The sequence below is a fragment of the Aythya ferina genome (genome assembly GCF_964211825.1).
Source record: "Aythya ferina genome assembly, chromosome: 1".
Lineage (NCBI taxonomy): Eukaryota > Metazoa > Chordata > Aves > Anseriformes > Anatidae > Aythya > Aythya ferina.
The window spans coordinates 23519487-23545364 of NC_140296.1; the positions used below are offsets into that span (position 1 = coordinate 23519487).

The following is a 25878-nucleotide window of genomic DNA, read 5'->3' on the forward strand; positions in this document are numbered from 1 at the left end:
AAATTGTCTGGTATGTTTATGTTTACAGTCTTTAAGAAAAAAAACTAATTTAACATTTTTTCTTCTTGCTTTTCATATCTATAAAAAACAGTTGTATTTTCCTGCATTACTTAGCAGTAAGCTTTAGATAACTGAAAAACATACATTCAACTAAGTCAAGAGATTGCATACATTTTTAAGCTAAAATGCTGTGACATTTGAAATTTCAATTTCATTACATTGTATTCTCATTCTCCTAATAGTCAACTTGTGTTAAGGTTTATTTATTTTTTATTTTTTAACAATTCAACACTGAAAATGTTAAATAACAGAAAACAATTACAGCCTTTTTTCTTCATATAGAAATGTGATGTTATTCACCAGGAAAACAAACAAATCATCCTAGAAAGACTTTATTTTGTGTATTCAAGGAATTTTGCATTGTATGCTAGCTAATAGGTAAGGGGAATAATGTGTTATAGACTATTACTTATGAAAGCAATGTTCAAAGAAACAAAAAGAAATGGAACTACATGGTTTCAAGACTTGATGACAGTGTTTCTCATCGATAAATATATAAAATGAGGAAAAATTTTAGTTTTGAACTGGCACTACATGTTCATGATACTTTATCTAGTAGTTATTACCAATACTTGAGAAAAAATGAGAAATATACTCAAAAAAGACAGATAAGGGAAGGGAAGAACAGCCAAAAAAGTTGTCATTGCAGTGTTTAGTGAGGAGCTGCTGCTTTCAGTGAGAACTTGGCCCATTAAGAACCCAAGACATGAGATACTACATTGCAATGCATCTATCTCCTCAGCATCTATGGAATAGCACCTTAAAATCCACATTAGCAGAATTTCAGTCCCTGCTAAAAAGAAAACCATGAGGCTCAAGCACAAACCAAATGTCAGAAAATTACCAGCACTGTAACAGAATTGAATCTAAAAGAATAGACAGAGAATGTAAATGGAATCTTTTTAGAACGTAGACAAGAATTTACCATAACCCAGTATATTCTTATCACCAAGAAACCTTGTTGAAGCTGAAAAATTTCCAGGTCATACCACTTGGGTAACTTTGTGCTTTCTGACAGGGACAGGGGGCACGAGTCCCCTGATTTAATAAATAAATAAATAAATAAAAGATTTTAAATTTAAACAAAAAATTAAAAATTTCTGAATTCTATAAGCGAGAAATCAACAGGGGGGACAAATACGATATGCTGGAAAAAGAGTAGTCTATAGAGAAATATTAAAAAATAATAATAATAATCTAGGAGTTTGTGCACATTATTGCAACAAAGGAGTACCTATCAAGTTCACAAAAGCTCAAAGCATACTGTAGGTAGCACACTAGTTTCATATTTAGATTGGAAGAAGAATCGGGCATCTCAGAGGTACTCAGAATTAAGTGGAGTATTTCCCTCACAGATTTTTTTTTTTTTTTTCAGATGAGACAACTTCAGAAGCTACAGTGACCACCACAAGAGGCTCACCACTTAAAATATATTAATTTTCACATCCTGCTAAAGCTGTCCAGGATCAGCAGCATGTTAAACCCATCAGCTAACAAGCCTTAACAGGTTTGATTTTATTCACAAATATGAACGGGACTATGAGCACAGGAAAAAGCCAACCCCTAGAAATACAGGGATTCTATAAAGCACTTGACTTACATGATAAAGAAATGGAAAAGAGGAAGTCTAAATCCTTTTATGCCACCCAGTGCAAGTACAAAGTTTTGTAAGATTCTCCCTATCTCAGTACAACTAGGAAAAGAAAACAACTGGCATAAACAATGGCATAAAGTGCACATTCACCCAAAATTGAATGGACTTGAATAAGCAAGTAGTTTTTCTTCAAGAAAAAGGCAGGACGATACAATCACCAGCAGCAGAATCCCATCAAGCACAGAAATTACTTTAAAAAAAAAAATAAATTGAATGAATCTGTTGTATAGGGTCATTTAATACTAGGATGTCACAGAATTGAAGACTCATTCTGGTTATGAAAGACCTCTAAAATCATCAAGTCCAACCATTCACCTAGCACTGCCAAGTCTACCACTAAACCACATCTCAAAGCAAACATCCTCTTTGGGCATGTTTCAGTATAGCCGAGGTATAGTGAAAGAACATAAAGCCATCTCACCCGTAAACAGTAAGATATGCCAGCTAAACCTCCTAACAGATAGTTAGGCTTTGAAAGCTTTTGGTTTTTTGTTTGCAGCAACAAAGAATCTATTGATACTAGTAAAGTTCTGTAACTGTTAAATGCTTCTACATTAGACTAATCTTGCACACCAATATATTGGCAAAATAATCCTACAAAGGCATTACTGCTTTAAACAATCAGCATGGGTTCGATGCAGTCAATGTCAAACTGCAGTTGACAATCAAACTGAAGGAAAATGGGGTACACTAAACACGTTGCATATCAATTCTGTGTATATACAGACAGCAGGTAACTGTTTAAGAAAACACCACCTGTCCCAAAATACTGATTATACAGGGTAATTATTTCCCCAAAGTCTGAATCAAATGCACTTATTTTAATGTTCCAATTGACCAGCTACTCAGAAAGCATGCAAGCACGAAAAAAGGTAACATTTCATCCAACACTCATTAAACACGTTGTCAAAAACATTTCTATCAATCATTTTGCCACTTACTTGTTCTGATCCAAGATACCCTAAAAATTGCATCTGAAAGTATAAAACCCTTTATATGCAAGGTCTAAATGCTATGCAAGATGTCACAAGCACTACTGCAAAACACACGTGAAATCAAGATGTTTTCACAAGTTACATGCACAAAACTGAACTAAGAGCAAAATCACACATGAGCGAGTCTAATGGCAATTTGTATCTCATTGGCATGCTGGAAGAAAAAAAAAAAGGCTCTGAAAGCTATTCCACACTAGAACATCTGTCATGTTCTTGACATCACGAATTCACCATTCAGCCAGCGCTGACCTTGTCTCTTTTCCTTTCAATAAGGCTTTTCATGGATTTCCAAACACTAAGCGCTAAGGCAGACACAGCTCTATAAAAATGGTATCTAGAAACGCACCAGACTACTAGAGTGTCACCATTGTACAGCACTGGATGAAAGTTAAAAATAAAATTCAGACCACGTGAAAACATGCATTTTCTGGAAAATTTGAGTCTTTCTCATGCAAAGGAGATCTCACACTGAACATCTTAGAAACGTCTGATTACTGAGACAGCTTCCTGCCTAACGTAGCAGTGCCGCACCATAACGAGGAAAACTTAATAGAACTCATCCAACAGAGGGAGAACTCCATCTCTAAGAATAAATTAGTGGTAGCTTAGGAGAAAAAGATGAAAACTTTAAAAAATTATAGAGAACACAGAATAAGGTCTAAGTAGGCAATATATGTATTACACAAACGTACTTGGTGGTTTGTAGGGGCTATTTTACAAAGCTGAAACAACGAAAAGCCAAGTCAGTTGGAAGCACCTAAAATTACAATCAGCAAGAGAACTCCTTGGTCAACCATGAAAGCATTACACTGCATTTCAAACACAAATTTCCCTAGGTGGTGTTGGTACCTCATAGATTCCTAAAAGCAGATACACCTGAGCCAAAGGCAAAATTAACCAGGAATAATAACCAGCTTTCCAGATGCTCTCACAACACACATGACCGATAACCGATGTCCAACAGTACTCTACAACAGACCCTCTCAAGACTGGGAACAATTTCACAAAATCCTGCAGTAGAACCATCTAAAACACAAACTTTCCTTTTAACCTTCACTTATTAGCAATGGACTACTATTCCCTGACACAGCCATCTAAAAAAAGTAGACATAACAAGACACTTATGCACTCTTAATAAAATGCATATTTTCCTTTTGTCTTCTATTGCTTTTCTTCAGTGTTTTTTAACAAAAAAAATCTCAGGATAACTTAAATCATTCCATACAACAGAAGCACTTACAACAACGCTCAATCACTTTTTCTACCCACACGCAACAAAGTTTTAGTATTGACTACTTTGGGCCAACAAGACAGGACCTCTCTTGATATCCGTAACACTTCTATTTGAAGGTACATCTCAAAATGCAGATTTAAAATGTATTTTATACTAGTAGTTACACATTTGAATAAATCAGATACTGGATAAAATAAAAACCCCTTTTATATATATATTTACATGGGCAAATCTGTTTGTCTGTCTCTATATACATAGAAGTACAATGATTTCTGCAATATAAACCTTACTTTTCTAATTCTTCAGGATCAAACTTCCACCAAGTATCAGGCTCATGGAACTCCACCCTGTATCCCTTTTCGAGAGCCTGCAGCAAGCAAAAAAAATATTGTTCATATGAGTATCATTATTATATAAAATATGAATAGTAATGACTATTTTTATACTTGTTGGTAGACCAGATAATAAATGGATGTAGTTAACTCTACAATACTAGCACACTGAATTTCACTTGCCCCCAAACCTGTCTTAGCTTTCACTCCACACTAAGCAGATTAGGTCAAGTCTGTCCTAAAATTGTTCTGGACTATTGCCACACCAGTTACTGATTGTATCAATAAGCAGTCTCTCTTCAGAAACTGGAGTAAGGAAAATGGTCTGGCACAAAGCAGACCAGCTTACCACATGTGAAGGTAAATGTGCGGGGCTGTAACAGATGGTATGATTTCACAACAAAACCTACCACTTCCACATATGGTTTCATCTCCCAGGCTTGAGTATTAGTGTTGTCTATTATAACTGGAGATCTTCCCTGCTCCATTGCTTGCTTTGCTGCAATGAAAAACAGTGCATGTAAATAAGCAGTTATGTAATTCAAATTAGTGCATGTAAATAAACAATTATATAACTCAAATAAAACGGTGAACGCAAGAATTGTTTTGCAACAGTCTGACTGAAACACACTGCTCTAAGAAAAAGATTAAAAGTACTGAAAGGTAGAGATGGAAATGGAAAGCAGTAGGAGCAAAAAGGTAAGAAAAATGAAAGCAGGAACATAGAAACAAGGTGGTGGTGAACTGATACAAAGGGGTAAACAAGAAGTGTAAAGTCAAAGCCACTCAACACAGCTGCTCAAAGTATGGGGCCCGCTGACACCCCCAGCATAAAACCATATCCAAGTTCCAGCTTTACCAGCAGCTCATAACGGGGAGCTGTGGTTAGGTATTGCAGCTCTTCTCCAGCAAAATGCTAAGAGATATGTCGCCTTCATACAAAGGCATCACACATCCTGCTAAATCAGGACGACTGAAAACAAAGATGGATCACCTTCTGGTGAATGTTCTTGAACATACCACGTGGCCACTACTTTACACAAGCTTCATTTTCTGGCTGTCCAACTTAAGAAGTGACAAATAGAATTTTAAAAATTGATATGAACTCATATGAATATGAATACAGTGAAAAATTATTCTGAATATATGAAGTTCTATTACTACTACATATCCTGAAGAGAATGAGAGAATGTCTAAATTGAAAAGTCTGGCATCAAAAACAGGAAGATATTTTTAACAACTGTGCCACAGCATGCCAACACACACACAAAAAAATCAGAATTTAAAACCACTAGTGCTCATAAGGAAGTTAAGATGATGAACCAGATGAAATAAATGAAATACCTGAAGCTTAAAATACTAAGATTACTGTCATACAGGAAAAAAAAAGTTTCCAGGAGAATTAATAATGTTCCATTAAACAGAGTTAAAATAGTATATATTAAATGAAAAGCTATATCTGTAACAAGTATTAAGGTTTATAAAACAAATAAATACATCTGTTAAATACATGCCCATTCAGCAAATAATGTTCAGTTTGTACACTGAATAAAGAGGAGATCTGAAGGAAACCAATGAGCCAAACAAACAAAAAAAAACAACCCTAAGTTATTGTAGAATTATTGTTGAGAAAAAAAAAAAGTAAGTTATTGTAGATTTTTCTTGATGGAATCAATGCACACAACAGGAAGAAAAGAGTCTTGGAAGTAACTATGTAGACGGAAGGGAGGGAAAAAGCAAATATAAAGCATGTTACAACAGAGCACTAAGAATCAGTGGGGAAAGCCATAAAAACTGAAGAATATATTGCTCTGGTTTCATTAACATTGCACAAATGATCTTTCTCAGTGTGGTGGTGTTACTCGGGTGGGCAGCCAGATTTCCACCACGGCCACTCTCTCACTCCCCCTCCTCAAAGAGAAAGGGGTAGAAAATACGACACAAAGAGCTCAAGGGTTTAGATAAGGACGGGGAGATCGCTCAACAATTACTGTGCAAAACAGACTCAGAGTAGGGAGATAGTAAGATTTATTGCCGATTACTAACAAGCTAGAGAAGTAAGAAACAAAGGAAAGAAACCAAAAACGCCTTCCCCTCATCAGTCCTCTTCCACCTCCTCCCCCAAGAGCAGCGCAGAACGGGGGTTATGGTCAGTCAGCGCTTCTCTGCCGCTCCTTCTCGGTCACTCTCTGCCCCTGTTCCACTCCCAAACTGAGCCTGCGGGGGATGCCCACAGGCAGCAGCTCTTCAAGAACTGCTCCCACACGGCTCCGTCCCACAGGGTCCATCCCCTAGGAGCAAACTGCTCCAACCTGGGTCCCCCACGGGCAGCAGCTCCTGCCAGATCACCTGCTCCTGCGTGGGCTCCTCTCCCCGGGCTGCAGCTCTGGCTCGGGGCCTGCTCCTGCGGGGGCTCTCCACAGGCTGCAGCTTCTGTCAGTGCAGGGCCACCTGCTCCACCAGGGGCTCCTCCATGGGCTGCAGCGTGGAGATCTGCTCCACCGTGGCACTCCATGGGCTGCAGGGGGACAGCCTGCCCCACCACGGTCCTCACCACAGGTCGCAGGGGAACTGCTGCTGCCTGCCTGGAGCACCTCTCCCCCTTCTTCTGCACTGACCTTGGCACCTGCAAGGCTGTTTCTCACTGCTCTCTCCCCCCCCAGCTGCTGTTCCCTAGAAGGTTTTTTTCCCTGTCTTAAATCTTTTCTCACAGAGGCACAAACAACAACACTTACTGGCCTGGCCCTTATCTAACATGGGACAGCGTCTGGATTCTTCTCACAGAAGCCACCCCTATGGCCCCCTGCTACCAAAACCTTGCCATGGATACGAATCTAGAAAAGAAGACTGACAGGCTTTCAGAAGCAAGGGAAAAATCCTGAAAGAAGCAATTCAGAAGAGATTCAAAGGTAGCAAGAAAATAGCCGATTTGGTAATGAAGATAAAGGGGCCATAATTTACAAAAGCTTTCGAAGAAAGATTGAATTACAGCTACAACTCCCTTACATTATTCTCCTCTCTTGTCTTAACTCTGGATCTTAGTAGTAGTGTGCACAGTATGCTGATGTAACTCCTTAGATAAAGTTTTGTTTAAAAGGGGAAAAAAAAAGGAACTAATTAGTCACCATCAAAAAAAAAAAAAAGGCAGTTAAAACCCAACTGGACCCGTCAAGAACATTACAAACATGTTAAAGGTAGCCATAGGTTACCAGTAAAAGAGTAAAGGATAAACTACAGTAAGAGACACTGAACAAATACAGAAAAGTGAACTTTAAGGGCCTAAAACCCCTTAAGAGTGACACTGATTTCACATTTAAAGTCACAATGGCAAATTAATTCTAACATTTCCTAATATTTGTATAGCTGACCCTACAAACTTTCATGTATTGCAAAGATCCACAAAGAAATGAAAGCACAGGATTTTGAAGTACTTCGACAAAGACTTCTACCTAGACCAAACAGGAGGGAAGATGTGATCACAGCCTCAGCCCAGACCTATTCTGGCAAATGTTCTGCAGCAGAGGTGTTCTGTGCAACAGGGCACAGCTGTTCTTGTTCTAGTTATCAAAATCACTGAATGATGTAGTATTCTGGTTATCAAAAGCACTGCACAACTAAATGATACAGAATTGGACAGATCTTAAGGTCTAGCCAGAAGCAGCCAGAAGCCGCTACCAAGTGAGAACTGTTTGGTGGTTTTGCATTTGTGACATACTGAGACCTCTCGTCTGGAAACTGCTGTTAGCAGCTCTTTCGCTCCTTTGACTTCTACTGGCAACTTCATTTCAAATATTTATTATTGTGGCACTCCAACATCGAAAGTGTTTCTTACAATTTTTACAGTTCCAATTATTGCTCTACAAAATTCCTGCACTGTTCATTCATAAACTTTCCCCAGCATATCATAATTCTTTTTTATTAGGGTGAGGATGGAAGAAAAGGGGAGAACATTCTTAACTCCTATCCTGCAGATTTTTTTCCTTGGATCTCCATATCTTTTGATGCAAAGAAGGATTCCTCTTATGGTGGGAAAGAAGCTGCTGGCTGAGACACTGCAGCAGAGAGATTAAACTGTGTTCACAGCAGGTCATAGCACAGAAAAAAGAGATTTTGTCCTTTTAACTCTGAACCTTTCACCATTTCAAAATCTAATGTAAATATACATATATACTAATTAAAACATAACAAAAACTTAAAATACATATGCTTCTATACTTATATATAAATTTACACTTTTTTTTTTTTTTTTTTTTTTTAATATATGCTCCTTCTCATTCAGACCATTAACCCATGCATGTGGTGCTATATTTTTATCCTCTAAATACAAACATATTTTAATAAAATTTCTTTAATGCATTCAAACCTCTCTTCTGGTTCCAGTCGTGGGCATCACCAAGCTGAACAACATTATACAGGTATCCATCTTGTTGACGAAAATAATCATCGGTGCTGAGTACAATGCCATCACAGCTTTCACCAAGCAGAATACTGTTGAACAAAGGTAAATGCAAAAATGTTACAACTTTCATTTTTCAGACAGAAAACATGCACACAAACAACACAGCTAAATATATATTTATCTGTGCCCTCGTTCTGAGCCTCTTGCAAATGACAAACTGGTTTATAGAAGTATAGCTATGAGTATTTCCAACAATTCCAATACAAATTTCAATTTAAAATACATTTTTTCCCCCTCTCAACTGCTTCTGTCTTTGTTTTTTCCTCACCATCTTTAAAAGAAGTTTGTGGCATCCTACTTTATGGTTCTATTGCAACAGGTTCTTAGCACCTCATGGTCATTTATTGCATTTATTAACATTTTCCATATCAATTCTCATCTGGAATTATCTCTAGGAACCAATCTGATCATGGAATTTGGAGACAGCTGAGAAATGAAGCAGATGCTTAAATCCTTCTTCCTCTTAAATCCACCCTCTGCTTATCTGTCCATGCAGTTCTGTCCTTGCAGATAAAATATGCGTTGAACAGGAACAGCAAAAGCAAATTACTCAGGTTTACAGCAATTTTCCTATTCTCAGGGAAAAGTATAAGATCATAATAAGCTTTCACCATTGTCCCACTAATGAAAGTCAGGATTAGGGAAGAGCATGTATATTCCTGCAATATCCTATGCTCTTCTATTTCAGCTCTATGTTTTAACCCCCAGTCCTGGCCACACAAACTGACTCGCATCCACCTTGTTATCAACAGTGAGAAACCTGGCACTCACTGCATCTACAAGCCACTGGTATTCACTATACCCAGAAGAAAGTGACCTTTTCTCATTTTTTTTTCCCTATGTTGCTTTTCTGAAACTTTAGCAGCTGAGCCTATTCAAGAAAAAGCCCAAAAAGATGACACAAGAGAAGTGGCTTGAGATTAGGGCAGCCCACCCCTGGCAGAGCAACAGCTCCGTGGGTTAGCACGTCTCGCAGAACTGTAGTTTCAGTAATAGATGACAAAAAATTTAAGATAAGGTTTTTTCATATCAAGGAAAACTTTTTACAAAGGAGACAACAGCACAGTTCTGTTTAAAGTCAGATCTACTGATCCACAGTCTGATCTCCTTGACTGTTTTTATATTCTGTACTCTATTTAAATTTGTAAACAGCCACCAGGCACTCAGTGCCCCAGAGCACTTCCAGTGTACTGAAACATTCAGGTTCTGCTGCCCTATGGAAATTCAGGCAGCTACTCAGACTGGGAAACAGGCAACGTACCCAAAGGCTATAAAAAATGAACAGTATTAGCAATATGCGTGATGTGCTGCTGCTGAGGTGCCAGGGAGGGAAGAGAACTGGCCAGATCCCAAATAACCTGGGGGAATAAATGGATGTTAGTTCTAAGTCACCAAGCTTTCCCATGAATAGCTGCAGGAAGAGCTACTTAAGTTTAATTTCACAAGGATTTGAGATGTCTACGTGGCAAAACATAGCAACAGTAGACCTGTTAGAGATCATACTTTAAAGCCTGTGGATGGCCTAACATTACATCAGTTACAGAGCTAGGGATCTTCATTAAAAACTCAAAAGGAAAAAAAAATCCAGTTTTACTTAACAAAAAATAACCAACAAAACACTGTACTGTATATTAATTAAATTCCTACATAATTACTGTCCTGCAATTAAGTTGATGACTGTTTTTCTTTTAAAACACAGATTTGTAATAACAAAATTACTGGGGAGTGGAAGAAACCATGAATAACAGAACTGTCAAGTAACACAATCAAAGAAGCACACAAGCTGTTTTTTGTTTCTTTTTTTTTTTTTTTTCCTTTTTGCTTTTTCCCTGTTCCAGAGTATAAGTTTTGCTCAGAATAAAGAGCAGTGCTGTTTCAGAAAGCAGAGCATGATACACCAGAAGTACAGCCACTTTGTTGGGATTGTTCAATATTTCTGTTAGAGTCTTTGTCTTTTAGTAGGATATATAGTACACAGCTTTAGAAGAGTACAGAAGGATTTTTTTTAAGCAGATACTGGAAACAACTGGATCCACCTTCCCCGCTCACTTCTTGGGTGCTGAATGCAGATGCACAGAGTAAGGACCACGTGCCATAATGTTTTGGCTAGGATAGAGTTATTTTCCTCCTAGTAGGTGGTGTGGTGCTATGTTTGGGATGTAGGATGAGAAGAGTGCTGATACCATGCTGATGTTTTAGTTGTTGCAGAGCAGTGCTTACACCAAGCCAAGGACTTCCCAGCTTCTCGCTCTGTCCTGCCAGCGGGCAGGCTGGGGGTGCAGCAGGAGCTGGGAGGGGACAGACCCAGGACAGCTGATCCCAACTGGCCCAAGGGGGATTCCATCTCATATGGTGTCATGCTGAACAGTTAATATGGGGTGGCTGGGGTGGGGGGGCTGGCTGCTCAGGGATAGGCTGGGCATGGGTCATCGGGCGGTGAGAAACTGCATTGTGCATCACTTGTTTGTACACATTATTATTAGTAGTAGTATTTTCTTTCCTGTGCTAATAAACTGTCTCTCTGTCAACCCACTGACTTTCATTTCTTTCTGATTCTCTCCCCCACCCCAGAGAAAGAGAGGGGAGGGTGAGCGAATGGCTGTGTGGTGTTTAGCTGCTGGTCGGGTTAAACCCCACCACCTAACCACAGAGATAACACAGAGCTGTGACCCAGTTCGGCTGCTGGCTGGGTACCTGCAGGCACACCCCTGCAGCTCCCAGGAGCCTGACTGTCTGCTTTCTGTAGGGATATATGGGAACTGGTGAGTCAAGGCACAGAGACTAATGGGGTGTTCATCTTTGTATTTCTAGGAACTGCTCAGTGGTGTGTAGAATAATTCACTTAGATTCCTCTCTTGTATTTTCCAAACTTCAATAAAGAAACACTGTGACCATGGTTTGGGAATCTTGCAAATCCATCATCAAAGTTTAATCCTGAAATACTTTGTTATTAATCCTCAAAGCTCAGGCTACAAAGCAATTTATGAACCTATGGAACCAATGTAACAGATTTAATACACTAAACTACATTTGCAAGAATAACCCTGAAACCAAGTAACTGGGAAGGCAGACTGAGAGGCCAGAGGAATGAAATCCTTACCCTTTCAGTAAAATTTAGTAAAATTTTAAACACAAACACACTTTTCAGCTTCATATGGAATAATTTACACACTTGTAAGTTGTAAAAGTTGTAAATAAAATTTATCCTAGGCTCATGAACTCAAACAGAAGCAACATAAAGCACATCTGTGCGAAGAAAACCATTACTACCTAACACCACGAAGGGATGATCCCCATTCTGTGAAACAGAGAAGGAAAGCCAAGGAAGATAAATACATTTCTAACAGGAAAGTCAAATTACAGATTGCTCAGCATTGATACGTGCACATGCCCAAAATGAGCAGCAGTATTACCCAAGTGCTGTAAACCTGCCTTTCCCTCCCATCCATTCCCTGCAATTGAACATTCACCTTTGAACACAGTGGGGCAGTGACATTAAAGCAGATACCAAAATTAAAGCAGCTCACTTACTTTTCCTAGACATGCTGGTTGATCTAACAGGAGGTATTAGCTCTGCACACCAAACTCATCTGGAAATCAAAGTGCTCGTTTGAACTAATCAGCAAACTCATACATATTTTTTCCAGCATGCACACACGTGCACAAATCCTGCTTTAATTTCAGTTCTTTAAACAGTTCCCCAAGCTGCATTCTAGCCAGCCTGCTTTCAAAGATGATTTTATAATCAAGAATAATCTTAGAATCTAATAATTTATCTATTTAAGATAGCTAACATCATAGGGAATCAACTAGACTGTAACTAAATACTACTTTAAAATCTGTAGTAGTACTGAATTATGTAAATGACGCTTTAAACACTGTTACAAGCCATGTTTTTAAAGAACTGCATAATTAGGAACAACAGCACCCAAGTGCTTCTATGTTCAGCTTTACATATTCTTTCAATTTTCCCATTCCAGAGATCCATGGGTTCCTCTCTCTGGAAGAACAGCCCCAGAAAAAGCTGACTACTTGCTTATATACCTAGAAAGAGATTTAATTTCAAGTGTTCTTCTTAAATGACATGAATACTTGTTCTTTCAACTTCATTAAACTTTTTTTCAAATTCACATTGAGGTATTTTTATGGAGGAATGGGAACGGAAGTTGCTTCCAATTTTAGATGCAAAATATCCTAAAAATCAAAATTTGTCTTTTGTAACTTTTCCCAATAGCATTCACATCATAAAACCACATTATCATCTACTTAAAATTTCATCAAACTTTTGTTACTTGGGCTGAAGATACCATTGCTGGGCATCTATCTGGTCAAATTGGTTTAGGAAATTTCTAAGTTGTCAATCACTTCCAAAACAAAGGAAGAAACACAACGTTTTTATCACATGTCATTATTCCAAGGTTTTCTCTGAGATGTTTTGGATTGAGGAAGTGGTATCTGGCAAAGTACAGGTGCTTGTTTTCTTGTAAATTGCATTTCTCCCAGCACAACCTTAAGCATGGCAAGAGAAGGAAGAAGACTGGCCTAAAATAGGAAGGATGTGGGCAGCAGAGTGGTACAAGCTGGAACAAACAACTTGCAACTGGCAGCAGGGCTAGGAAACAGGGACAAGGCAAAAAAGTAAAGTGCGAGGAAGAAAATGTTACGATTATCCTGGGCGTGAGACAATACCACCAGCTGAAACTGGGAAAATAAGATGAACCTAGGGAGAAAGGGGAGGAAAAAGAAGGAGTTGAGAAATCCACTTGGAATTTTAGGGTCAAATTAAAGCTGCTAGGCACAGACCAAAAGCTACAGTTGGGTAAGAGCAGGAAAACAAACCTGGAAAGTAGATGGATAAACAGATGGAAACCGGAATGAGTCTCAGGAGGCTGTGATGTCTAGGTCAGGTGAACGTATGCAATAAATCAAGGAGATCAGAGGAAATCCCCAATGACCAGGAAAAGGCTAATGCTATGCCCCTACGCAAGGGAAATAAAGAGCGGGAACAAAGGCACTACAAGCAGTTCAACCTCACCTAACTTCAGCTTCTGGTAGAAACAGGGAGTACACCCTCTTGGAATCCACTTCCAAACTCGTGAAGGAAATCAAGGGAGTCGGGAAGAGTCAAGGAGGGTTTACAACAAGCAAATCTTGCTTTATTGGCCAGACCAGACTGCACTCTGATGGAGCAACTGGCTTTGTGGATGAGGCCAGGGCAATGACCGTAGTGTTGTATGAAAGCATTAAGACTTCTGACGCTTCCAGTGTGTACGTGCAGAGTACATCAGGGGCTGATGATGGAACCCAGTTCTTCATCATCTTCACCATTAACCTGGATGATGAGGCAGAGAACTTGCAGGTGACACCAAACTGGTAGGCAGGCCACGCCTACTGAACATTAGGGCTTCTAGCCAGGAGGACACAGAAAAATTTGAGCACTGGTTGAAGTGAAACATCATGAAGCTCGACAAGGAGAAGGGCCAAGTTTTATACCAGATGGTCCATCTGGTACAAAAGAAATCTTTGCATCAGTACAGGATGGAAAGCAACTCCTTGAGCAGCCCTACTGAAAAGACCTAAGGATTGCAGTAGATGATGATGAACCAAGAGTGTACTCTCCTCAAAAGAGGAGCAAACCACATGCTGGGCTGTATTAGGGAAAAAAGCAACCAATGGAAAAAGTGGCTCAATGGAAGCTACCATCCCCTCTCTATCTGTTTCTTGTGCAGTCAATTCTGAAATACTGTTTCCAGTCTGAGGCTTCCTACTTCAAAAGCCGCACTGAAAAATATGAAAGGGTTGAGCAGATGGCTACCAAGATGGCTAAGGGGATATGACCTATGAACACCAGAAAAGATTTGAGAGACTGGACTCCATACCCGCAAGTTTTCAAAGTCAGGCTAGAAAAACACAGTCGGTCTGATCCAATGATGGCAACAGTTTTGTTCTAAGCAGAAGGGTGGGCTAGGTGACCTCCAGAAGTCCCTGCCAAGAAACGTGCCTGTAATTCCAAGCAGGTGGGATGACAGAGTCAGGGCTAAACATAGACTTCATTAGAAGATTAAAGACAGATGTTTTGAGTTTGGGAACAGCAGGAAATATGTGCCTGTAGTTACAAACTCACAGTTTGGGAAAAAAGAATAAAAGAAAAAAAAAAGACTGGAATTCAAAATTCCTGGGTGTCATGACTGCTCTGCTGTCATTATACACTTGGGAAACCCAATTACAAGATGCAACTCGTTCCCTTCTGTTACTGACCCATAGAGGTGATGTTAATTTTCTGCTTTTCCAATACAGTAATTTTGCTAGCACTAGCAGTAGAGGTTTGTCTGAAGGTGCTAAGGATGCCAAGACTGCCAAGATACCTGCGGGTAATAATGAGTCCACAGGGCTGTATTTGCTGTCCTAGCCTGCATTTACAGAACTCCATGATGCTACATTTTTTTCTTCTTTCTCCCTTCAGCTCACCCCACAGTACCTGAGACCCTGGGACATGATTTCATGGGAATTAACAACTGAAAGCCAGCTTTGAACACATGAAGTTATATGTAGTTGAATACACTGAAAAACAAGTCCCACACAGTTCAAATTCTGCACCCAAATTCCGTGACTATGATTGACCTTGATCTCATAGTGCCCACCTTCCCATCTGCTAAATGAAATTTGTAATTTGTCTTACAAGGAGATGAAAAAGCAGAAATATATTCACACACAAAAAAAATACTAAGGTATGTAGCATCTTTCAGATAATATGAATAACATACTTAGAGAAAGATTCAAAGGCCATTCAGTACAGAAAATATGAAAAACATTAATATTAAATAGCATCATATTTAATAACATCAAATTTCTGCAATGAATGAAGCAGTATTGTTTCAAGCTGATTTTTTGTTTGTTTAAATTTTCTGTGGTTTTAGACTGCCAGCGTACAACAGAACATAACCACAAAAGACATCCCATTCGTGTTGCACAGTTTCTTCATGAAGCTCCATCAGTAAGTACTGATATTGTAACTTCTCGTATGCAAGAGAAACCTGTTTTCATTTACCACAGATAGTGCCTGCATTCTGTGCCAACCTATGTGCCTTTTATGCTAAGCAAAAAAAATAGTGAAAATCCACGCTGGAGTTTGTACCTACTTTAACCCTGTCAGAGACTTCAACGAGTATATTAATAAGGCAAAATGATACTTTTCTTGTGTGCATTCAAATAAATTTGACAGATGTTAGTATGAAAAAATGGTTGGGATTATACACAATTTCATCAAGACACTGAAAACACGAAGAGCAGTACACAAATTGCATGTTTTCTGAGCAGCAAAATTCTTCTAATGGTCTTTGAAGATGACCATTTTTTTTTAAATGAAGGAATTTGAGAATACAGAAAGAGGCAGACCGTAACATTACTAGTCCACCTGAGAGTTTCAGAACAAGATACAAAGAACATTTTAAAATTAACATAAAACAGCTTCTGTTCATCAAAACTCTTACTAATGGAAACAAACCCCAAAGCATATGATTCCAATGTTTACTGTTGTTATGTCCTCACATAAAATGACTGCATTTTAACAGCCTACTTTACAAATACCAAAGTTTGCCAAGTGCCTGCTGATAAACTTTTTAAAAAATCTTTATTTTTTTTTATTTTGAATAAGGTTCCCAAGCTTTAAGTCTTGACTTACCGAGAAAGTGTTGATTTCCCTGAACCAGGCAGGCCTCTTAAGATTAGGAGCACTTTCTGTGCACAACCAAATCGTTCCTCAGGGAACTGCAAGGAAGGAAATCTGTGCATTCCTTCTGTACTGTACATTTTTGGATCTTTCCAACACTCTTCTCTGGTTTCACAGAAACCATTATTTTGGGGTCCATTCTGCTCATTATTTCCATTCCTGAAGACCTGAGCACTATGGATATCAGTATGACCAACATAGCTGGCACTTGGATCAGGCAATGGACTATGACAGTTGGTATCATCATTTCCACGGTAACCACAGTAATTTTCATAAGAAAAGTCATCACACTGAGAAAGGAAAGCGTTTGTTTTTTGTAGTGGGGAATTCAGTATCTGAAAAGGCGACTGATGGCTCAGTCTAGGAGGAGGAAGCCCCTGAGGTACTATGAAAGACTCGGTTGACTGCCAGGCAGGTCTGAATTCAGGCACGGAGTTGTTCCAATACTCAGAATCTATTTGTCCATTAAAGGCATTTTCAGGTTTCCAGCCGCTTGTTTCTGTGACAAACTGCTGCTCACTGCTTGTTTTCTGACTTTGCTCTTCTCCAGAGAAACAATGCCCGTTCTCATTAAACGGTCGTGGGCTGCCCAGCGATGAACGCTGATGTTCCTCTTGTGATGTCTGACTGCAGTTATATGCAGAATGTTGCTCCTGAGAGGTTTCAAGTTCGTTCTCCTGAAATGTGTTTAAATTTTCACTTTCCAGCTGGTGAATTTCCTTGTAGAACTGGTTCAGTTCATCATCCATTTCTGGTACAGCAGAAGAAACAGTTTCCATCACTGTTGCCTCCTTTCTGTTATCTCTGTTTTCAAGCAGTTCACCCTGATCTCCCACATCGCTTCTAGATTCACCACAACTTCCAGATTTGTCCTGTTTGTTACTTTCAGCCGGCTTGTAAATCGGTCCAATAAATTCTTTGCTTGTAATAAACTCATCATCCCATTCACTTCTATTTAGTGAGAATGTTTTACAGCTATTTTTATTATCTTCTTCGACTTTACTGGACGTAAGAGGATCTTTCTCTTCTTCAACTTTAGCGCTGTTTATTAATGGAGGATTTATATTCTCTACAATCTCTGAATCAAGAGGCCGACTAAACCCTAGATTATTTTCAGGAAGCACTTCGTTCGGTGTTCCCAAGACACCCATGGGTATTTCCTCTTGCTTTTGCAGTTCATGTTCCCCCTGGCTTCCTGAGACATTCACTGGTGTCAAATCATTAGATGTTCTGTCAGGGTCCACTTCATCCTGAATGCACTGGTTGTCATCCCCTGAGAGTTTCTCATAAGCCCCTTCTGTTGACTTCATTTTTTTAGAACATGGTTCAATCGGGATTTCATCCTGACACTCCAAGAGCCTTACTCTACTTTCAGCATGAAGCATCTTTGAAAGAAATGAATACATTATTAGTACCAACAATCTTAAAGTAAAGTATAAGAGTAAAGTTATTCGGGCCTATGATGTACATCATCTTCAGACTTTCCACCGTCACAACTGAAATGTACTGAACAAGAAAAAAAAGCAGAGTAGCTACTGGAAGGCTTATTTAAACAAAAAACCCACACTACTGAACATCTTTACCTGAGAAACAGGTTAGAGCTATATCAGTCCAGCAGTCAAACTTCGTATTTACTTAAACTTAATTTACAAATCATGCTTTTTATGTGAATTTAATATTTGGGGGCAAAAAATCAGATCAACAACATCTGTCCTCCACTGACCTATGTGAATCTGGCAAGTGTCATAAATCTGCATTATAGGACAAACATGTGCCAAACTCCAGTGCATGCTGAAGCCTCACATCACCACTAACACAGCCAACGAAAATGCTTCAGTCACAAGGATTATTTTTCTGTGATGGGAACTGGAGTCAGCTATTCCATTTAACACCAATCAAACAGATGCTGGATGGCATTTATAATTTGGTGCTAGTTAAATAAAGACTTAAAATTAAATCCGCAATCTGTTATTATGTTTCTGTTTTTGGAACAACTGAAGACCTTTGTTAGGTACCAAAACCACTCGGTTGCATGTTTGTAAAAATAAACTGAAAAGGCAATCAATGCACCAAATGGATTACAACATAAAAATGAGCCAGTAAGCTCCAAAAGGACAGACAGGATGAGAACAATCAAAAACATACAGCAAAATAGTGCTGACCAGCGTGACACCCAGTCATGCCATTGCCTCATCCATTCTCCGTCTCTCTAATAGGCATATTTACATTTTCCTTTGCACTCTGAAGTTCTAGACAGAATGCAATAAGAAGCAACTGCACTTAATTTATAATACAGTGACTAAGTAGCTTATTCAGTAAACCTTTCATTAAGAAAAAAAAAAAAAAAGCAGTATTAAATAAGAAAATAAGTACATCTCCTACCAGAGGGTTTGTTCTACTACTATGAACCTTGAAACATTTCAGCTTTCTAGGAGTGAATGTTACTATAATGTTGCATGCTCCCCATTCCGGACAAGAAACAAAGTTTTTCTCCTCTGTCTGAAAGGGACCCACAGGTAGTATCGCAGGAAGATTTGTAAGTAACACTTATCACCCCATGTTCACTTGCAAAATTGGCAAGAAAAGGTGTTAATCTGGACACTTCCTCAACAACTGTACAAACAAAAGAAAAAAAAAACAGAGAATTTTGTGGTCTTCAGTTCCCAAACATCTAAGTGAAGATCGTAAGGTTTGTATTTAACTTTATTGATCAGAAGAGAGTGCTAATGTCAGAACGGGGAGAAACGAGGCCATGCAACTATCCTTCTTGCTTGGAGTTGGCGTAACAATGCTCTGGGTACCATGGTCTCACCTCCTCTCAAGAGATAGGAACCATTTTACCGCTTCTCAGTTCTTCCTTTCTGCTACGGAGAAAGTATGACTTACATCTCTATTCTCCATCTCCCCAAAATGCTACCTTACCTCCACTTGAAAACATGGGTGGAAGAAAAATGTTGCTTTATTAGTTTTTAACCTTCTCTCTCTTCTGGGATGGGGCTTAGGCAGAGCATGTATTTTGGTATGGAATGAAAAAAGGGAGCATGTCTGCGTGAGAATTTCTCTAATGATGGAGGATAGAGCTCTGTAACTGTGCCACCCATGGAATATACCCTTTTTTGGCTAACCTTGACTCGCTCTGACTACCCCTTGGGCCAGAGGCGTTGCATGTGAACACATTTCCACCTGCACACTCAGGGAGGGCAGTACGGGCTGAGCAGGCAGGCAGCGAGCCCAACCTACGTGGCGGCCTTGCCTTTTGAAGGGGATGCAGACTGCACACGTAGCTCTGTCAGAATTCTGTAAGAAAACGTTTGGAGGTGTTAAACACAGGACGCACACGGGATTCAACCTGCCAAGCCCCCAAAGCCACGCGACAAGCCCTAAACTCCAATAAATCCCCCGATGTGCAGAGGCGGGGCACACGCAGCACACCTTACAGACGAGGGCAAGGCCCTCAGCCCCCGGCTGCCTGCGGGTGGGGGGGGGGGGGGGGGGGGGGGGGGGGCCGCGCCTCAGCCGCTCCCTCCCCGACCCCACACCTCCCTCAGGCGGAGCCCCCGGCTCCTCCTCGGCCTCCCCGACCCCCTCTCGCCGCCCCGGCCGCATGCGGGTGGAGGAGACCAACCTCGGGGCCGTCCTCCGCCGCCTCACAAAGCAGCGCGCCCCCGGCCGGCGCTGCGGAGGGCGGCGGGGCCGGGGCCTCGCTCGCAAAATGGCGCCGCCTCCCCTCCGCCTCCCTCACCCGGCCGGCGGCGGTGGGAGTTGTAGTTCCGCCCCCGCCCCCCCCCCACGGGGGACTACAGCTCCCAGGAGGCATTGGGCTGAGGGGGCGGGGAGGTGGGAGAGGGGAGGCGCGGATTGGCCGGGGGTTGGCGCGCGTGCGGAGAGGGGCGGGGCTTGTGGCTGAGGGGGTGGGAGGGGCAGGGACAGGGCTGGGGCAGGGAGGGGGAGGGGGAGAGGGAAGGGGACTGGGACCAGGGACAAGGGACAAGGGACAAGGGACAGGGACAGGGACAGGGACAGGGACAGGGACAGGGAGAGATTGGCCACCTCTTGCTGGTGGGATGAGGCAGCTTTCCCTTCATTCCTCTCCCAGGAATCCAGAAATCCAGGACTGTGGATCTGGGGCTATTTTTCTTTTTTCTTATTCTTTCTTTCTTCTTTTTTTTTTTAATAATTATTATTTTTATTTTATTTTTATTTTTCTGTGTGGGCAGGTGTTGGGCTTGCACACAGCCAGGCTTAGGGGAGCTTAGGGGGTGTCTCAGTGGTTCCCTAGCTTTGGGTGCTGCTGGCCGTACTGCAATGCAATGAGCAACTTTGCTGCTCTAAATCAGTATTAAACCATTCAGTGATTTATTCCTGGTGCAATAAAACAACAACAAAAAAAATCCCAGCTACCGTGCACATAGCTGCGTTTGGCAGCCCCTATTTGTGTTTCCTCTGTGTTCATTTCCACCTTCCTCCTCGACCCTCTACTGCACCCACTCCATGTTCTGTCTGCTTTCTGTGGTCTGCCTTCCTGAAGCTGTCTGAGGGTCTTTTTTTCTTCTTTTTTAGTAATGAAATAAACTGTGAAAGTATATTCTGCCAAGAAGTTGGGCCTGTCAATGTTGAGTAGAGCATTATTTCCTTGGCTTTAACCTCGAAGAAGGATACTTATTGCAATTGCCTATGTGTATCCCTGTCTTAGGTTAGCTTACTCTGATCACTGTGTTAAGAATAAAATATTATGTTGAGTTTTCAGGGTCAGAACTTTAATTTTGCTTTAAGTGGCATTGTGATTTTTGTGTATAAACAACAAAGATTTGAGCAAGATCCTAAATTTCCGATGAGGATTGTCCCCAGTGGAAGAGCTGCACAAGCCTCCAAGATATGTGTTACACTTCTTACATGAGCTTCCAACTCATTAGGCATATCTAGAGTATATTTTTCCATGCTGTGGCTATGTTCTGTTTTTCAAATTTTGCAGTATTATGCAATGCAAACAGTCTTTTTTAAAAATAATTAAAAAGTCTTTAAAAGTAATTTTCCAGTTTCATTAGTGCACACAACAGCTCTTGTAAGTGATATGCCCATTTTAAGTATCTGCTACATTTAATGTTTTCAGATCACCTGAGAAAAATGTTCGTATTTTAAACTTTATCTTTGGTAGTAATAAAGTCTCTGAAATTAGTTTATTTGCCATACAAGGTAAAAATAGAAGAGTGACTGTTAGTATCCATATCAGACATTCCTTCCAGTCACCCTCTGGTCCAAACCTCAGCCTCTGTTCCCGTGACAGGTGGTGGCCTAGTTTTGTTAGAAGGTATGAATGCATCTTCAGTAGCATTTTATTTTAGATCAGAAATGAGCTTTTGAAGTGAAGCTCTTGATTCTTGCTATTTATCACACTTTGGTTTGCACTGTGGGTAGTCGTATAGTCCTGGGTGTCTTGCAGGGGAAATCAAGTCAGAGGATGCGCTGCCAGAGCGCACTTCAGCTGCTAATATGTGTTGCATCCACGGGACCAGATTGGTGCTATTCCTGTTTAAAAGCTCCTGGTATCTGTATGATGGGAATGCCAAAATCTTAGCATTCAATGCCTTTCTGTACTGGTTTGTACTTAGCAGTGCTGCAGTAGTTACCTAGATGCCACCTACGTCACTACCAGACTCGGAAAATCTGTGTGCATCTTCTACAAAACAAGGGTGCTGTAACCTTTTCACGCCATTCCAGACTGGAAAAACAGTGTGTGAATTCCTCTGGAAAACAGGACCAGCCCTCTGTTTAGACATGGTTTGGCCAGTGGCATTAGGGCCTGAGTTTTGTACTGGGTTTTAGAAAAAAGAGTCAAAAACACAAACTTTAAAGCTATTTTGAAGTACAGGGAATTTCAGAAGGATCTGGTCTTTCTAGCATGAGGAGTTATTTCAGGAAGGAAAACAAGATATATCATAAAGAACTGACCCTTGTTACTGACAAAAATGCATAGGTGCAGGACATATGAAGGAGAATGCTATTGGAGGTAGGTGGAATATTTCTAACACACCAATTTTTGGAAATACAAAGAACTACACTGTTTTATTATTTAAAGAACTAAACTGCTTTATTCTTCCACCCTTTTTATGAGATTATCTAAAAATAGTTATGGCAGTCCTTAATTATAACATTCAAAAAGGTTTTGCAACCGAAGTTCTTAGAGAGTTCTTTTCTGTTAGTAATGCTATTGATTATCTAATCCTAAGGAAAAAGCAAATTTCCATCAAAATTAATAATTATGGGCTTCCCTTCACAAGCTAAATTAAGAAACGTCCAAGTTAACCATTTATACTGAATAAGAAAGTCCTTGTACCTGTTGAAGGTAGCGTCTGGAGATCAGAGCTCTCAAGCACTTCATGTTGTGTATCTAGTAATTGTCTCAAATGTATTTCATTTGGGGAATTCTCCCAGTACTCATGTATCTAATTAAATAAGCCTCATGTTACAAATGACAATACCCTAATGTCATTTTTTTCAGCCTCACTGATGGTAATAAAATATGCTTTCCCTGATGATATTATTACAGCCGCTAATGGGAAGGCGTTGTACCTATATCAGACCAAGCTACAAACAGGTCTCTCAGAATGCTCAGGCTGCACCAGATCATTAAAGAACTTCCATCAGAAACAGCAGAAGAAGCTGATAGGGTAGGTAAAAGTAGTGTCAAAGGGGCTGTCATGGTGAAAATATGTACAAAGAAGCCTTAACAGGTCATGTTTTTTATTTGTGTGCATAGTAGTCTGAATTTTATAAACTTTTTTTTTTTTTTTTTTTTTTTTTTAATCAATTTATAAGTTTGCTTAGATCTCTACCATGTTCCATGTATAGAATCACCCAAACAACACCTTTTGTAACATATAAAACTCATGTGTTATTTTGGTGGAAACTTCTCACAGAATTGTATGAGGAATGTAGTAGTGAGGGTGGTCAGACACTGGGACAGGCCTCCTAGAGAGGTGGTCAATTCCCCATTGCCTTCAGTGTTCAAGAGGCATTTGGACAGTGCCCTCAATAACACACTTTAACTTTTAGTTAGCCCTGAACTAGTCAGGCAGCTGGGCTAGATGGTCTTTGAAGGTCCCCTCCAACTGAACTATTCTAATATTGCATTGGTAACAAGTTATGGAAAATTATCTATTCTTGTGCTCCTTGACATTTATGCCATCATCTTAGTATTAGCTGATGAAATGTTATCTGTAATTGATCTAACATAGGAGTGAAAGGAATGTTTTCCACTTTCAGATTTTCCAAGCCTTGTAAGTTTAAGCTGATCTGAACATTATAGATAGCACCACAATCTGTATGCGTAAGGGAAGTGAATAAAGTTCTGTGGAAAAAAAAAATCAGTTCTGACATTATGCAACTGGGATGCTTGAACTTGCAAATGGAGCATTTTCTCAGAGTAGCTTTACATTTGGTTTCCTTAATTAAAAAGGGAAGAAGGCAACTGGAAGACATCCCAATCAGCAGTTATCACGGTTTACCAGTATCAGTGGTGATTAAATCCACAGCACAGACTAAATTCGCATTAAAGTAAGTAGCTTCAGTGATGGACTGCTGTCTTCTGCCTGGGCCCAATTTCTTGTTCTGCAGAAACACATGCCTTAAAGTGCAGTTTCAAATCACAAGTAAACCACACGAGCAGCTACTGCTGGAAGAGGTGCTGCTGCCACTGCCTTCCTGTACACGGCATTGCCTCTCTGCTGCCCTGTGTTACCCTCTGTGCTTGTTGCACCATGGAGGGTCACTGGTGGGCCACATCTGGTTGGTGCCAGAGAAGTGGGGGGAACATGGAGCCGGAGAGGTGGCAGGTAGCCCTCCTCTTTCCTGCAGAAGACTTCTGTGCCAGCTTTATCTTCTCCTGCAAGTCTGGCACATGGCATCACAGTGGAATCCAGTTGCTGAGGGAGAGCTACAGAAAAAAATGTACTCAGTTTCTCATCTCTTAGATAGAGTCATTCTGAACAGAGGCAGTGTGAGACCAAATTTAATCATGCAAATAAATCTAGGGAGGAATACAGCAGTCAGCATGGACACCTTTAAGTCTTTGCAGAGTGTCAGTATTCTTCAGAAGAATATTCTTCAGAGGAATATTCTTCAGATTTGTCTAATTGCCAGTTTCTGTTCCATCAGGGAGCACTCGGTATTTTTAATGAAAAACATTACACTTTTCTGTAAGGAAATATTTCCCTTGAATTTGTTTCTAGAAACAACTTTAGAGAAAACTTTACCAAATAATTCAGCGTGAAAAAGGTAGATGGCATGAAAGATATTAGCCCCCCAAAATTAAATGTTGGCAAAACAATAAAAGTCTGTACTTTGCCTTTTAATAGAAAAAGTTAGGCAATTATAAGATAGATAGAACAATCAGACTCCACTTGTAGTAACAGGGAAAAATCAAGAGAAATACCCAGGAGGCACTACTTGAGAGTAGTTTTTACAGTTAAGTGTTAATATAGAATGATAACTCAGTCATCTAGACCTTTTGCTGTGATCTTATCAGACTTAACAGAGTCCTCTTTCTTCCTCTCATAACACTGTTCTTCTTCTAAGCATATCTTAATAAGACCTGCATTTGAGTTCAAGAGGACTAGTTTCAGACTTACATTTAATTGTGTCTCTTTATAAAGGACCTCGTGTCTCTGTTTTGCCACTCTGTACTTCACTACATCTTTTTAGAAAAGGTAAGCCTTCAAGATGATTTAGGAAATAGTCTTGCAAAATACTTTGAATTTAAATTGTTCTATATCACAAGAGAGACTGGTGAACATTAAGAGAACTCCACCAACTAGGAATATTGCTTGCCAAAGTTTTCTGAAACATGTATATGGCAGAGACATACTGATATGTAAATGCCAGTTCAAAGTTTGAGTAAAAATCCAGGAACTGTTTCTGTCTTATTAGTTTCCACAAATAAAGTTTTTTTTTTTTTTTAATTATTATTATTATTTTCAAATTTCTACTTGAATGTTAACATAACAGTTTTGTTTTACAGTTCCAATAAAGCCCTATATGTTTACTCACTGTTTATGGGAGATTGTATTTTTTGATGTATGTCATATATTCTAATAAGAGATATTTAAGCCGTGGATGGACTAATATTTCTCTTTACTATAAATAGTTTGTCATTTAAATATTGTTATTTAGTTCCCTTCTAGGATAGGATGAGCCCTAGTAGAGATAAAAATAGCATTGAGAGAATAAAAGGAACTTATCATTAGTTTATTTTGCAAATTTTTTAAATCTTTGAATGTGTTTTTGTGCCTTTTAAAGCTGGTCTGCATGACAAATAGGTTATCCTTGACAGTAAAGGTTCTGTGAGCTAGGTCTTAAGCACAGGAGCAAAACAGAACTAAAATGACTGTAATATTTAACGTTTATTTTAAAGTGGAGT

General features: G+C 39.8%; 1 protein-coding gene across 12 annotated transcripts in view; it reads right to left on the minus strand.

Moving 5' to 3' along the window:
- N4BP2L2 (NEDD4 binding protein 2 like 2) overlaps positions 1–20201 on the minus strand; it is a 46047-nt gene extending 25846 nt beyond the window's left edge. For 8 of the 12 annotated variants that reach the window (XR_014695522.1, XR_014695523.1, XM_084527810.1 and 5 more), the window contains exons 1-6: positions 20089–20195; positions 19589–19760; positions 16416–17848; positions 8639–8763; positions 4686–4774; positions 4234–4310 (exon numbers count right to left, since the gene is read on the minus strand). Coding sequence is in view for 10 of the 12 variants with exons in the window: in XM_084527810.1 (XP_084383936.1) it covers positions 4234–4310; positions 4686–4774; positions 8639–8763; positions 16416–17848 (1724 nt within the window). In the remaining 2 variants the exon portion in view is untranslated. Of the gene's footprint in view, positions 1–4233; positions 4311–4685; positions 4775–6624; positions 8426–8638; positions 8764–16415; positions 17849–19588; positions 19761–20088 lie in introns of those variants that run through there. The other 4 variants (XM_084527808.1, XM_084527806.1, XM_084527813.1 and 1 more) reach the window with 3 other exon arrangements.
- Between the last annotated feature and the right edge of the window lie 5677 nt (positions 20202–25878).